This window comes from Haliotis rufescens, unplaced genomic scaffold, assembly GCF_023055435.1.
Source record: "Haliotis rufescens isolate VD_foot unplaced genomic scaffold, xgHalRufe1.0.p SCAF_18, whole genome shotgun sequence".
Taxonomy (NCBI): Eukaryota; Metazoa; Mollusca; class Gastropoda; order Lepetellida; family Haliotidae; genus Haliotis; species Haliotis rufescens.
Window position 1 is genome coordinate 14,365,358 of NW_025963868.1, and position 16,630 is coordinate 14,381,987.

The 16,630-nt window shown below is 44.2% G+C and overlaps 1 protein-coding gene across 1 annotated transcript in view; it reads right to left on the bottom strand.

The window, feature by feature from the left end:
- The window catches only part of LOC124112992, a 42,791-nt gene extending 38,635 nt beyond the window's left edge, over window positions 1-4,156 (bottom strand). The window contains exons 1-2 of the mRNA XM_048398271.1: window positions 4,056-4,156; window positions 2,401-2,484 (exon numbers count right to left, since the gene is read on the bottom strand). Coding sequence (XP_048254228.1) covers window positions 2,401-2,470 — 70 coding nt within the window. The 5' untranslated portion in view covers window positions 2,471-2,484; window positions 4,056-4,156. The remainder of the gene's footprint in view (window positions 1-2,400; window positions 2,485-4,055) is intronic.
- Window positions 4,157-16,630: the final 12,474 nt, after the last annotated feature.

Below are 16,630 nucleotides of genomic sequence, written 5' to 3' on the forward strand. Positions count from 1 at the left end.
AACACTACTAGAGTCAAAAGTTGGACATGTACCCCTCGTGATAGTGCTATAACTTGTAATGTTTCCTGCCTGGGAAGGAAAATTTCTGAGCAGTAGAATAAATCCCTTATACCCCGCCACAAACAAGACAGGCTGCATGTGGATTCCTGAGCGGTAGAAGAAAACCCTTGTACCCTGCTGCAATGCAAAAACCTGCACATTGTTTACGAGTCAATAAAAGTCACATGACACAGCACAAGTTAACCTCAGGCAGAGCTCCAGATAAGCTGGGTATCTGCGTGAAATACGCATCAGAAATGCAGAAATACACAGTAAAATATAATCCAAGCGTATCAAATACGCAATGAACATTACAGATACGCTACAAAAATAAAACTTGTGCGTATCATCAAAATATTGTGAAGTAACCCTGCGTATTAGATTAGCAAATCAGCAACTCCACGATGACAGTTACATCATGATCAACTGCCATCACACTTTCTTGTTGAAGTATCCTGGTATTTTTGAGTCCTATAAAGCTCTCGAACCCACATGACACCAGTTTGCAGGGACTAGATGAATAGTGTTTTTAAATAATTAACTTAAATACCCAAATGTGTAAAAACTAGTGGGTAACAGAAATTTGAATACGCAGATAGAATTACTGATACCCAATGATTTTAAAATGCATGGGTAAAATACCCACAACACCAAAAGCTTATCTGGAGCTCTGCCTCAGGTCAATCGAACAGCTGTTTCAACTTGTTTTATTTCTGTAACAATGGCAGATTGAAACATGTTGGCAAGATAAAATCCTTGTAGCAGTATCACTTGGGGTATGTGTGGTTTAATGCGTCCCATGTTAGGTGTTGTACCACGAGTGATTCGGCTACAACTTATAATATTGGTTCTGACAAGTAGGAATCTTGTACAGTTCAGTTAAGAAAGGGCAAGCATCATACACTGTTCATGTACCCAAAGGTGTGTGCTGAGATGCCAACCCTAATTGAAGCTTTGAAATAATCAGTGGGAAATTTTGTATTGTCATGTGAAAAAGAGTAATGTTAAAAATAAGAGAACTATTCCATGATGCTGGTTTTCGATTCAACATATTGCTAGGGCTATACATACATGAGTGTGAGTGAGTTTGGTTTTATGCCGCTTTTAGCAATATTCCAGCAATACCACGGCGGGGGACACCAGAAATGGGCTTCACACATTGTACCCATGTCGGGATTCGAACGAGGGTCTTCGGCGTGACGAGCGAACGTTAACCACTAGGCTACCCGACCATACATACATGAAGCGTGGACGCATGCCATGACGCTAGTAACACAAGCCACACTATTAGACAAACAAGGCGATAAAGCTGATATAAGCAGAACAAGCTACTCTGTTTGCGTTTGTATGGTTAACACATGGTTAAGTTTGACTAAATCAGTATGACTATGACTAAATTGAATATGAAGCCAAACATCGAAAACAATGGACTTCAACATTGAAATGTATTCGAAAATAGAAGTTGCATAACGGCATGTTACAACCTCATCAGTGACATACAAAGGGCCACATTTCAAACAAACCCTCCTTTGAAAAACTTTGGTAATAAAATTAGATTATTACTCACTAAAAAGAGCATTTAGTTCAAGCTGTTGTGTGGGGGCAAGCCCCCATGACCCCTGCTATTTTAGCATCAGAAACACTGCATTCATGCCGAAACACGTGGCCAAAACTCCACACATTCATAAAATTCATCATCTGACAATATCAGCTGTACTGCAGAAAGACAATGCGGTGTTTTGAGTTCCTAAGAAATATATCAGTGTACATGCAATTAGCTCCCTGTAGTATGCTTCATATGATTGGTGCATCAACAATTGCTCTCCATGATATTTTTTATACATGTATGTAAATAATTCGTGAGTAAAATGTCAAAAATCTGTTAAGCTGAGCCTGTCAAGCTGAGCCTGGTAAGTTGAGCCTGTTAAGCTGAGCCTGTCAAGCTGAGCCTGTCAAGCTGAGCCTGGTAAGCTGAGCCTGTCAAGCTGAGCCTGTCAAGCTGAGCCTGGTAAGCTGAGCCTGTCAAGCTGAGCCTGGTAAGCTGAGAATGGTAAGCTGAGCCTGTCAAGTTGAGCCTGTCAAGCTGAGCCTGTCAAGCTGAACCTGTCAAGCTGAGCCTGTCAAGCAGAGCCTGTCAAGCTGAGCCTGACAAGTTGAGCCTGTCAAGCTGCTTAAAGTCTGAATCGATGCATGTTGTAATTCCATGAACATGGGTATGGTGCTAACATCCAAGGATCATAATCAAGGTGAATCTTAGATCAACAGATCCTGGCATGTCTAAGGGGAGTGAATTGAACAGAGAATTGTGAAACCTTCATTGACTGGGCCACCCATATCTCCCTCATGTTGCGAGATCCTTACCATTGACTAAGATGGCGCTGAAGCAGACCAGCAGAAAGAATGTAACTTGTCTCTGTGACGACATCTCCATCACGTCACATTAATCTGAAACACATACAGATGATCTAAATGAACATTAATGCATACCCAAATTGTATCAGTGGTTAGAAAGGCTATGGGTGAAAATCCAGGAAAGTAATAAGCTTTTAATGTCTACTTTTGTTGTTTCACTAAGAATAAATTAGATCCCTCCAAGCAGGGATCCAACTTTTAAAATTTGACAGTTAGATCCCTAAGGGCGCAGGAGAGATCTAATTAATTTAAACCATGTCCAACATTTATAGCACCTAAAATGTTTAAAAAACATTGTTTTGTTAAAGGCATTTTGAAAGATATTCAGGAACTCTATGCTCAACTGTGAGAACACTGTGTTAGTCGGCCCTGCGTGAAGCACGTGAAATGTGTTCCCCGAGCCTTTCACACATGCACCTCGCACTTTGCTGATGTGGGTTATGGAATGCATGTCCTGTGGCGAGTATACCATTTGTTTTAGACCAACTCGGGCACATTTATCAATGAACTAAATATTACTTGCCCATGTTGATGGGCCTATTATGAGCAAATATAGCCCTGATCAAGATATAATAGTAATTTCTTTTCTGTCTGTTTGTTTCATTGAACGAAAAGCTTCAAAATCACAAGTACTGTACAAATACAAGAATGCATTGAGTAACATACTGTATAAAAATTGCATAATACACATTTCGCAGTTCATAAAGGGATAAGCAATTGGTACTGATGTAAGTAAATATTTAGTTGTTAATTTCACACCCTTTCTCCCATGTCGCCGTGGCAGAAGACTACATTCGTTAGCCATCCGTGCGGACAAGACAAATGATAGGGGAAAAAAGAAGTTCCGTCATTGACAACAGGTGTTAAACTAACAACTCAGTTAGTTAGACCACAGTCAAAGACAAAGGAGCCATGGTTTAAAAACAAATAGTAACTAGATCTAGGTGACATAAAACACTGAATAATCGATGATACGAAGTCGTGACACAAGTATATGATGAGCTGTGCATTGCTGCAGCAATGAGTCAAACAGTAATAATGCACAAGTTGTAATATATGTAGCACAGACAGGATCGTGTCTGTCTCCCAGTCACACTAGGCTGAACCATACAATGATACTATTTTCCCATCAGCCGATCCCCAATATGCTTACTATAATGCTTTAGCACTAAATGAAGTAAGTCTACATATTCAACACATCGGAATCTCGCACCACACTGGGACTCTTGATGTTTAATTACATGGAGTTGTTTGTTTCTATCAAAATTCTGTATATTTTCAGAAACAAAGCGCCGTTAGTCTAGAACAGGATATTGCTTGTTCAACAAGGTTACGCACATTGGCGGTATGACTAATTAATTGAGTCAGGATGATTGATGAGAATTGACCACAACTGCTAAAATCCCAGAGAAGTCTTGAGACGATGACGAGTAAGCTATTTATCATACGCAGGCTGATACTTGCATCGAGTACCTGACCGGGACAATCGTCAAAAGACAGTTATCATCCGAATATATGCCTGATGGTTCACTTGTCCTGTTTTGGACAAAATAAAGTTGATGACAAGAGAAATAACATGTAATTTTCTGAAAGAAAATGCCTACCTCTGACAATCAGTATATTCCAAATATGTCGTACTTTTGATTTCGATTTGCTGCTTCCGGGTTCTGGCAAGCTCCTCACAGCGATATGCCGCTTTCGGAGCTCTCTATACCATGTTACCGAGTGTGTAACGAATACGCGCTGGGACGGAGCTTAGGATTCCAGAGGTTTCGATGGACATTGCGCATTGTTTGATTATGACTGACTCCATGTTGCCTTTGTTATTTTAAGCGTGAATTTAACAGTGCAATGGTTTACAAGGAAGACTTTTTGTGCTTGCGATCAATTTGCGATGAGGTCCATGCTCCACTAGAGTATGGTTGTTGAAAGTTTGAAGTGTTGTCATTTATGATAATGAACGTAGATCTATATTTATAAAGAAATATATCTATTAATTGCTCCACAGGACCACATGCAACAAATAGATCTAGGCCCCCTAATATTAAACAAACTCGTAGCCTTCGGCCTCGTCTGCGAGTTTGTTTAATAGTTATTATTATAAGTTACATGTTCCTGAGTTTGATCTGTGCCAAGATCAACAGAAGTGCAATGAAACAACGTCATAGGCCGCTTGCCTATCAGCTGTAGCCAATGTAGCGCCCAGCACCATCACAAGGCTGTGGGGTCGGTTTCAACAAATTGGGTCAACACGTAATCGTCCAAGGTCGGGACGACCAAGAGTAACCACCCACGACCGACCAAGATCGCTACATACGACTGCGCCACCTATGTGACGGAACGACCAGAGCCACCTCAACCGCTTCCCAAATACCCGGACTGCTCAGAATCTCCGACCACACCGTACGAAACCGTTTAAGGCTACCCCACCGCCCAAGTAATTGCATTGAAAGAGAAAAAATGATAGAGCGGTAGGTTACTCTATTTACTAAGACAGGCAAAACTGTTAAAGCGAACAGATTGACTGACGGCCATGAGAGATCATTGCAAATTCTAGAACTACAATTTAAGATATTTTAGATTCATATGAATGAAACTGTAAATGTAAAATATAAACTCTTTCGACAGCCACAAGCCAAAACACCACTGAGTTGAAGATGCGTTGACATGTCTATGGCAACAAACACAGTCATAATTGTCACATGCACGCTGTGTGAGTTGAGAGTGTGTGTGTGTGCGTACGTGCGTTCGTGTGTGTTTAAAGTTCAAACGCTATCTCAAAAAGAAAAATATCATTGGTTCAATAAGATGGGTAGATTGGACTTCAGACTGTTCTAAATAATGTCTTTCCCGCATATTCTCACAATTTGCACGTCGATTATCTGTACCACTTTTGGATGCGGTCGTCCGGCGATTGCGTTTATCTACGTTGCCCAGCTACATCGCGGAACAACTCACAAGATACTCTCAAAAATAACGTTGTCAAAGTTGCGAGCGCATGTTCGAATCTCCAGAAATGACGGCATGATAGAACAATGAAATAAATCATGCTTCGTTTTTCATTGTACTTTATCATATATAGACACACCATATACACGTAGTCTATTTCCCCTTTTTGGTATAGTGTACCATGCAGTAAACCATTAGTATAGATTTATTTTCCTAAGGCTGCGAATAGAGAGGGACATTTTGAGTGAAGGAGAAGGAGAAACTCAACAATCTTGCTGTAACACCCAACTGCCAGAGGTTAACAAAACATGTGTTTCATTGCTTAACAAAGTTGCCATTGCACCTTTTCTATTTAACGCATGTAAACAACACACAACGCGGAGAACGCCAGACTGAGATGCAACATCATCATGCAAGTTACATCATTGATTCTCAAGTATCTATATCAACAATCGGAATTTACATTTTCCCTGACGCATATGAGAAAACATATAAACTTCCAATATCTAGTTAATACAATTCATTAAAATGGTTGAATCAATAAATGAAACTAATGCTTTTTAACATGTCACTTGGGGGATACTAACCAAGAGGTTCATTTGGCACAGGCAACTTAGGTCAACCAAGTGTGACGTAAATGGGTCAATATAACTTTGGTTATACCTTGGTCAACACAGCGCCACCAGGGTCGTTCAGGGTTTCGAAACCGAAAACAAACTCAGATGGACTTCCTTGTTAAAACACTATGAGATCATACTTCTTTGTTGAGGACAGTGTGTGGGACCGATTTATCTACATGTATATAGTTGAGCTTGTTTGTTTAACGCCGCACCCATGCAGCAGTAGTCCAGGAATATGACGTCGGTCTGTAAATAATCGAGTCTGGACCAGACAATCCAGTGATTGATACCATGAGCATCGATATATATAGATACGATGACATGCATCAACCAATCAGTGAGCCTGACCGCCCGATCCCGTTGGTTCTCTAACGGCAAGCGTGGGTTGCTGAAGTTATGTACATCCATGATGTTTCAAGGATCCTTAAAGCTTTTTACCGCAGTCTACTGAAGAGATGGGAACATCGCTGAGAATGCCAGTAACATGTTCAACTCGACTTCGCTTAACCATGCGTTCTGCTTGAGTCAGTTGATCAGCTGCCCTTTTGTGGTTCCCTAGAATGTTATCACGTAGCACTTGGCTTACAGTGAACTTCAACCAACTCTCCTCCAATCACTTTAAACAGTCTCATCCAATCGCATCAGGCTTCTGAAGCCCTAATCGCTTTACACAATGTGATTAGTACAATAAAGTGTGCTTCAGAACGTGTTCTGTCCTGTCATCCATTATACATCAGTTGAACAGGGAAGTACAGTTCCTCCATCAAATGGATTTCGACCCGTGAAGATCCGGGGTAGAATAGGTCTTCAGCAACCCATTCCTGACGTAAAACGCGACTATGCTTGTCGTAAGAGGCGACTAACGGGATCGGGTGGTCAGTCTCGCTGACTTGGTTGATGCATGTCATCGTATCCCAATTGCGTAGATCGATGCTCATGATATCAATCACTAGATTGTCTGGTCCAGACTCGTTTATTCACAGACCGCAGTCATATAACTTGAATATTGCTGAATGCGGCGTAAAACAACAAACCAACCAACCAATCAAATGGAATTCCTTCATTTCCAAAAGCACCAGTAAGACATTTGTAGAAGCAATCTGCAAAGGTTCTGGAATTTTTATGATGACTCTTTCTCATCTTTCAAAAGGCAAACGAGTTATCATCAAATTCGTGCAAAAGCCTAGACATTTCAGGGCCAGCAACCATCCATTACAGTAGGGCGCTATCATTGTCCAGAAGCCCAGTTGCTCCTCCTTGTCTTCACATCTTTGTTGTTTTTTCTCATGAACCTCGTCCACTGACAAACACGAACATGCTCTTGGCACCTGTGGTACAAATTTGTCTTACTCAAACTTGTTTTCACCATTGGATGACGACCATCCATCTTTCATTAATTTGAGAGGGATTTTGTCACGTGACTTCAACTCCTATATCTTAATCTAAGCTGCCTATATGTTACTCTATATCTGTTAATGGTTTGGGGGATGCATTTCATTCAATTTGTTCACTGTGCAGGGTAATCTAAACGGGCCTCGATTTCAGCATGACATCTTGGAGACGGCAGTTATTCCCCATTTTGACGAGCATAGTTGGTGACTAGACCTGTGTTCTGATGATGGTAGACGCACAGATCAGGTGCTGTTCTGGAATGCTTGTGCCAACATGACATCGAGACACATTGTAGTCCGTCAAATTCGACAGAGAGACCCACCTGTCGAAAATCTACGTGACCTTGTTGCTGTTTTGCATGCGGAATGGGCTAAGCTACCTCAACGTCAAGTGCAACGACTGATTTATAGAATGAGGAGGCGTCTGGCGGTTAGTCTTTCATTTGAAGGATGGTTACACGAAGTATTGATGAAAACCGTTTCTTGCATATACTGACATTGCTTTAAGATTCCGTTGATACAGACTGGTTTGAAGCAGTTCTTTAATTATTGTGCGCCAATAGTAACTTCCGCTTTGAATTTGGTGAAGATAACGTTTTTCTTCAAAATGCCAACAATTCAGAGAAACTATCTTTGTTCCAATGCCAACCTTTGTCTTCTTCATGATTGATGACTCTAGTAAGCAGTAAACATCATGGGGCACTGTTGTCCCGGAAGCATTTTGCTCGAGGTCTCAGCTAAATAGACTCATTGATGAAAATATAGGTGGCGCTTAATTAAGTTCCAGGTGTTAATTTATAATCGTGTACACAGAAGAATTCGACAGCTGAGCACGTGGAGACCTCTCTTGCCAGAGTTATGGAGATTGTAGAACAGAAAGAAGATACATCGGGGGGTATTATTCAGTGACACGGTGTTAATGAGGCGTTTTACTTTACAGCAGGGTTCACTGTAGACTAACATCTAGTCTCTGAAATGAACATATCGTACAGAAAAAAAACAGTTGTTCAGTTATCTTAATAAAAATATAATAAAAAGGGAGCCCAGTGATTCTCTTCATTTTCAGTACTGCAGTAATCTAGACTTGCCAAACATTAGACTTGCATGGGCTGTATTTGATTTAAAATTATATTTGTATCAGGGTCTGTAAGACAGACTAGGTTCACTGTTGCGACTGGCTTAAAGACTGGCTGCCTAGATGACATACTGGAGAGGTCGACGTCAAAGAGAGGCAAAGCAGGATAAGGCGGGTTATTTTTATGTTTTCAGGTATGATTCTATTTACCAACTAACGTACAAAATCAGATGATGTGATCTTTATGTTCTTTATGATCTTTAACCACACGCTGCCTGCATGAGAAATATTCGGTGTTTATACTCCAGTGATCAGTTGTCATCAATGATTGCAGTCACTGTGCGTAGTGTTATAAGGTTAAAATGCGTCTCACAAACATTAGAAAAAGGTAACAAAAGTGTAACCAATTAAACCGTTTATAGCTGCAATGATGAGTTGCATTAGATATACAAAGCTCGTGACAGAGAACTTTTCGTTTGGAATTAATAGATAACAGATATATTACATTTATCATAAGAGTATTTTGGACATTGTATATTTACCATTTGATTGGTTCCATGTTATCGAGGATTAGTTAATGAATCAAGCAGAGAGGTAAGGTACTTTTCCTCCGGAGTGAGTCACAAAATCAATAGAGAGATGATCAATCTGGCACGTAGGCTTCGGTATTTTCCGATTACGACACACATGAGTTCATGGTCAGATCTAACTTTTAACGAATCAAATTGTGGTATTGTGACATGTGACAAAGACATGCCAGACCCGAACACTATACAATGATACCGTCAACATTAGGAGAGGTGAGCGCGGTTTGCAGTCGATCGAGTCGAATCCCGATCGTTTTAAGTTCTCCCCATTTAGTGACGAACCTGGCCAGTCTGATACTGTCGTGCATTGATAGATGGACTGAGAGTAAGTAAAACTAATATGAGTATAAAGCTGGTGTTGCGTTTCTTTAGTATGCGAGTATAAATGCTGATGGAGACAATTCGGAGTAAGCGTCGTTAGACCAATCACTCCTTGACGGAGCTGAGCCGAGGCTGACAAGGCGAGTTGCAAAGTCATGGCTTAACTGACCATGATGACCAGGAACGGCAATACTTACAGTAACTGTATGGTCGCACCTGACACCCGAAAACTGTTACGACATCAGCATTGTAGCATCACATGGCTTCGGATATACCGATGAATTAACAGGAGTATGATGTATCGGAAATAGATATGTTCAACACCCACAAGGGTGTGTATGTGAAACCAGCAACACATGCATTACCACTGAGCCTTCGGAGCACAAACAGACAAACAGCCGTCAAAACAAGGATGTTCATATTACATGCATGCACTAACACAGTGTCTAGATAGATAATACAACTGTCACAATAGTTATGACGTCACTGGTTGTTATTTATAACTTCATTTAAAACACGTGAGCCCTCCGATAATCTTTCCAGACTACTCATTGCCGAGGGTATAAAATATGAATATAAAAGGTACTATCATAACATTCATAATAATTAAGATAACTTTCATGTATGTATCCTTTTGTCACGATTGTTTTATACTAAACACTTGTTACATTATTTGTATCACATTGCAATGCTAGTCTGTCTGGGACATGACACACAACCTACCAAACCGCACACCGTCACGACGGCGACAACCAATCCTCACTGTAGTTGGTTCTCCGACAACATGACACACAACCTACCAAACGGCACACCGTCACGACGGCGACAACCAATCCTCACTGTAGTTGGTTCTGCGACAACATGGCACACAATCTACCAAACCGCACACCGTCACGACGGTGACAACCAATCCTCACTGTAGTTGGTTCTGCGACAACATGACACACAACCTACCAAACGGCACACCGTCACGACGGCGACAACCAATCCTCACTGTAGTTGGTTCTGCGACAACATGACACACAACCTACCAAACGGCACACCGTCACGACGGCGACCACCAATCCTCACTGTAGTTGGTTCTGCGACAACATGACACACAACCTACCAAACCGCACACCGTCACGACGGCGACAACCAATCCTCACTGTAGTTGGTTCTGCGACAACATGACACACAACCTACCAAACCGCACACCGTCACGACGGCGACAACCAATCCTCACTGTAGTTGGTTCTGCGACAACATGACACACAACCTACCAAACGGCACACCGTCACGACGGCGACAACCGATGCTCACTGTAGTTGGTTCTCCGACAACATGACACACAACCTACCAAACGGCACACCGTCACGACGGCGACAACCAATCCTCACTGTAGTTGGTTCTGCGACAACATGACACACAACCTACCAAACCGCACACCGTCACGACGGCGACAACCAATCCTCACTGTAGTTGGTTCTCCGACAACATGACACACAACCTACCAAACGGCACACCGTCACGACGGCGACAACCAATCCTCACTGTAGTTGGTTCTGCGACAACATGACACACAATCTACCAAACCGCACACCGTCACGACGGCGACAACCAATCCTCACTGTAGTTGGTTCTGCGACAACATGACACACAACCTACCAAACGGCACACCGTCACGACGGCGACAACAAATCCTCACTGTAGTTGGTTCTGCGACAACATGGCACACAATCTACCAAACGGCACACCGTCACGACGGCGACAACCAATCCTCACTGTAGTTGGTTCTGTGACAACATGACACACAACCTACCAAACCGCACACCGTCACGACGGCGACAACCAATCCTCACTGTAGTTGGTTCTGCGACAACCTGACACACAACCTACCAAACCGCACACCGTCACGACGGCGACAACCAATCCTCACTGTAGTTGGTTCTGCGACAACATGGCACACAATCTACCAAACGGCACACCGTCACGACGGCGACAACCAATCCTCACTGTAGTTGGTTCTGCGACAACATGACACACAACCTACCAAACCGCACACCGTCACGACGGCGACAACCAATCCTCACTGTAGTTGGTTCTGCGACAACATGACACACAACCTACCAAACCACACACCGTCACGACGGCGACAACCAATCCTCACTGTAGTTGGTTCTGCGACAACATGACACACAACCTACCAAACCGCACACCTTCACAACGGCGACAACCAATCCTCACTGTAATTGGTTCTGCGACAACATGACACACAACCTACCAAACCGCACATTGTCACGACGGCGACAACCAATCCTCACTGTAGTTGGTTCTGCGACAACATGACACACAACCTACCAAACCGCACACCGTCACGACGGCGACAACCAATCCTCACTGTAGTTGGTTCTGCGACAACATGACACACAACCTACCAAACCGCACACCGTCACGACGGCGACAACCAATCCTCACTGTAGTTGGTTCTGCGACAACATGACACACAACCTACCAAACCGCACACCGTCATGACGGCGACAACCAATCCTCACTGTAGTTGGTTCTGCGACAACATGACACACAACCTACCAAACCGCACACCGTCACGACGGCGACAACCAATCCTCACTGTAGTTGGTTCTGCGACAACATGACACACAACCTACCAAACGGCACACCGTCACGACGGCGACAACCAATCCTCACTGTAGTTGGTTCTGCGACAACATGGCACACAATCTACCAAACCGCACACCGTCACGACGGTGACAACCAATCCTCACTGTAGTTGGTTCTGCGACAACATGACACACAACCTACCAAACGGCACACCGTCATGACGGCGACAACCAATCCTCACTGTAGTTGGTTCTGCGACAACATGACACACAACCTACCAAACGGCACACCGTCACGACGGCGACCACCAATCCTCACTGTAGTTGGTTCTGCGACAACATGACACACAACCTACCAAACCGCACACCGTCACGACGGCGACAACCAATCCTCACTGTAGTTGGTTCTGCGACAACATGACACACAACCTACCAAACCGCACACCGTCACGACGGCGACAACCAATCCTCACTGTAGTTGGTTCTGCGACATCATGACACACAACCTACCAAACGGCACACCGTCACGACGGCGACAACCGATCCTCACTGTAGTTGGTTCTCCGACAACATGACACACAACCTACCAAACGGCACACCGTCACGACGGCGACAACCAATCCTCACTGTAGTTGGTTCTGTGACAACATGACACACAACCTACCAAACCGCACACCGTCACGACGGCGACAACCAATCCTCACTGTAGTTGGTTCTCCGACAACATGACACACAACCTACCAAACGGCACACCGTCACGATGGCGACAACCAATCCTCACTGTAGTTGGTTCTGCGACAACATGGCACACAATCTACCAAACCGCACACCGTCACGACGGTGACAACCAATCCTCACTGTAGTTGGTTCTGCGACAACATGACACACAACCTACCAAACGGCACACCGTCACGACGGCGACAACAAATCCTCACTGTAGTTGGTTCTGCAACAACATGGCACACAATCTACCAAACGGCACACCGTCACGACGGCGACAACCAATCCTCACTGTAGTTGGTTCTGTGACAACATGACACACAACCTACCAAACCGCACACCGTCACGACGGCGACAACCAATCCTCACTGTAGTTGGTTCTGCGACAACCTGACACACAACCTACCAAACCGCACACCGTCACGACGGCGACAACCAATCCTCACTGTAGTTGGTTCTGCGACAACATGGCACACAATCTACCAAACGGCACACCGTCACGACGGCGACAACCAATCCTCACTGCAGTTGGTTCTGCGACAACATGACACACAACCTACCTAACCGCACACCGTCACGACGGCGACAACCAATCCTCACTGTAGTTGGTTCTGCGACAACATGACACACAACCTATCAAACCGCACACCGTCACGACGGCGACAACCAATCCTCACTGTAGTTGGTTCTGCGACAACATGACACACAACCTACCAAACCGCACACCGTCACGACGGCGACAACCAATCCTCACTGTAGTTGGTTCTGCGACAACATGACACACAACCTACCAAACCGCACACCGTCACGACGGCGACAACCAATCCTCACTGTAGTTGGTTCTGCGACAACATGACACACAACCTACCAAACCGCACACCGTCACGACGGCGACAACCAATCCTCACTGTAGTTGGTTCTGCGACAACATGACACACAACCTACCAAATGGCACACCGTCACGACGGCGACAACCAATCCTCACTGTAGTTGGTTCTGCGACAACATGACACACAACCTACCAAACGGCACACCGTCACGACGGCGACAACCGATCCTCACTGCAGTTGGTTCTGCGACAACATGACACACAACCTACCAAACCGCACACCGTCACGACGGCGACAACCAATCCTCACTGTAGTTGGTTCCGCGACAACATGACACACAATCTACCAAACCGCACACCGTCACGACGGCGACAACCAATCCTCACTGTAGTTGGTTCTGCGACAACATGACACACAACCTACCAAACCGCACACCGTCACGACGGCGACAACCAATCCTCACTGTAGTTGGTTCCGCGACAACATGACACACAACCTACCAAACCGCACACCGTCACGACGGCGACAACCAATCCTCACTGTAGTTGGTTCTGCGACAACATGACACACTCTGAGAGAGAGACAAGCCTAATGGAAGAGACGAGAAGAGCGGCTGCTTTTCAATGTTGTTTACAGCTTGCTCAATCATATAACTGACATGGACAAGTCAGACCAAGCTACTCACTGTCGTAACCATGGCAACCCATAAACACAACCCCATTCATTGATAAAATACTAAACTCACCAACTGTCATTCCACCGCCGGAATCCAAATACGCGCCATCTTGGTTATAGTGACTCCCATTTTCACTCTCAGAACTGGTCATGCGGAAAGTTGGGTAAGAACATGGAAATATAGAATACTGCAATATAAGCAATCACTCTTCTTCAAGAAAATAAGGTTGGCATAAATTGTAAAAATGCAAATACGAATGCAAATGATACAAAATAGGGATTCTCCAACACAATATCTTTTCCACCATGCGTTGGTTTATATTGAAAATATATATTGCTTTTTTCCATACACAACAAATGGTAAGGCACCAAACATTCCCAGCTGCCAAATTGGTTATTTGGAAAGAAGGGTTAAAAGTAACATTTATGACAAGATAGGACGGACTAGCGAGGTAGATTTTTAGCGAACATAGACATGAAATCTCTTGTGTAGGTATATGTCCAGGTATCTCTTGTAAGCGTCGCTCGTCCAGAACCGGACATGTTGAATGACCTCTGGGAAGCCTGCTTGGAACGCCCAAGTACCCCCACCCCCACCCCCACCCCCACCCCCACCCACAAGGCAGGAAGTGTGACCTGCAAACGAAACTGTGGTGTCTTTGTCCACCTAGAGCGAAGGTAAACGCCCTCCGCATGTCATTCTATGTCCGGAGTACGCAAGTCTCTCTGTTCATCGAAGATTCCGTTGTTGAGGATGTCGTAAGAGGCGACTATGCTTGTCGTAAGAGGCGACTATGCTTGTCGTACGAGGCGACTAACGGGATCGGATGGTCAGGCTCAGTGACTTGGGTGATGGATGTCATCGTATCCCAATTGTGTGGATCGATGCTCATGATATCAATCAGGATTGTGTGGTCCAGACTCGATTACTTGCAGAATACCGTCGTATAGCTTGAGTATTGCTGAGTGCGGCGACAAACAAACAAACATGCATGTCCGAGTTCATGCTTCCCTCTGCAGCAAGCTACTGTCAAGTATTAGCCTAATATTCCCTGGGGATTTTGGAATCGCCCCTGACGGGCTAACAATGGCAGGTATATCAGCTGCCCCAACAACATTACCAAGCTCAGTTTCTAAACGCAGTTGCACCTCTACTTGGTCCCTATTGTCAAGAGCTGACCTTTAGTTCTTTATATACATATTTGGTCCCCCCATCAGGATTTCATCAGCAATCGGAAACCACGCTGTACACAATCTAAGATATATGATTCAATGTCCTTTTCAGGAAGCACCATTTACCATTCCTCCATGGCCAGGAATATGTCAGTTGCTACCTCGTCACAACATGTTACAACAATTTGGCAAATCAGTAGGTTTGTCTTGTGTAAGCTTGTTAGAGAGATGAGGGCTATGGCATATAGATTAAACATCCATTATTGAAACACCTATTAATATTAAAATTGCGGCAAATGTCCTTGCCGTCTTTTTTGTCTTGTCCAGCCCCTCCTTTAAGATACAGCCGCTGCACCGTTGTCTGTCAGTAGTAGCTTCGTCACTTGATTGACGTGCTCAGGTATCAACTGGAATTCCCTCAACTCTGGGTATGGTGTTCCCTACGGAAAACCTTTTTCTACTTCCCTTTACCTCTGTAATCACGATCGTAAAGCAAAACTGATGGCTACATGGACGGTCGGGTAGCTTAGTGGTTAAAGCGTTCGCTCGTCACACCGAAGACTCGGGTTTGATTCCCGACATGGGTACAATGTGTGAAGCCAATTTCTGGTGTCCCCCGCCGTCATATTGCTGGAATATTGCTAAAAGCGGAGTAAAGCCATACTCACTCACTCACACTCCAAACGTATTCCTCGATTTTTCTTACTTTAGGACTTTTCGTCTCACCTGCTGTGTCATGCAGCTGTAATGCCGGTGATTGTGGCACGGTCCTGCGTCCCCACGAACTCTGCAATTCCTGATGCAATCTTTCGATCCCCACTTCTAGGTACCCACCGTGTCTCAAGTTTCTTCAGATTCTCAAGATCCATTTCAGGTTTCTCACAGTCGTCTTTCATCACGTCCCCTGAGACGAGCAACCATCCGTTAGCGGCGTATCTGGCGTTCGTGGCACATCACTGCATTTCGCGCTTTCCCGTCCAAATCCAAATGAGCCATATTTTTACCATCTGAGCCCACGATCAACTTCCTTTGCTTCTTTCTGATATATTATGTTGAAGATGTCTATCCTTTCTGTGTGAGGTTACATCAGCACACATAAAACTAAAACTTAAAAATGTCGCCGTGACTAACTGTGTGCCGTCTGCTCGCCATGCACGAGGAGGACGAAGTACTGGTTAAGGGAGGTTACTTGGTTTAACAAAGTGTCAAACTACATACAATAGCAAAGCATGAGAATT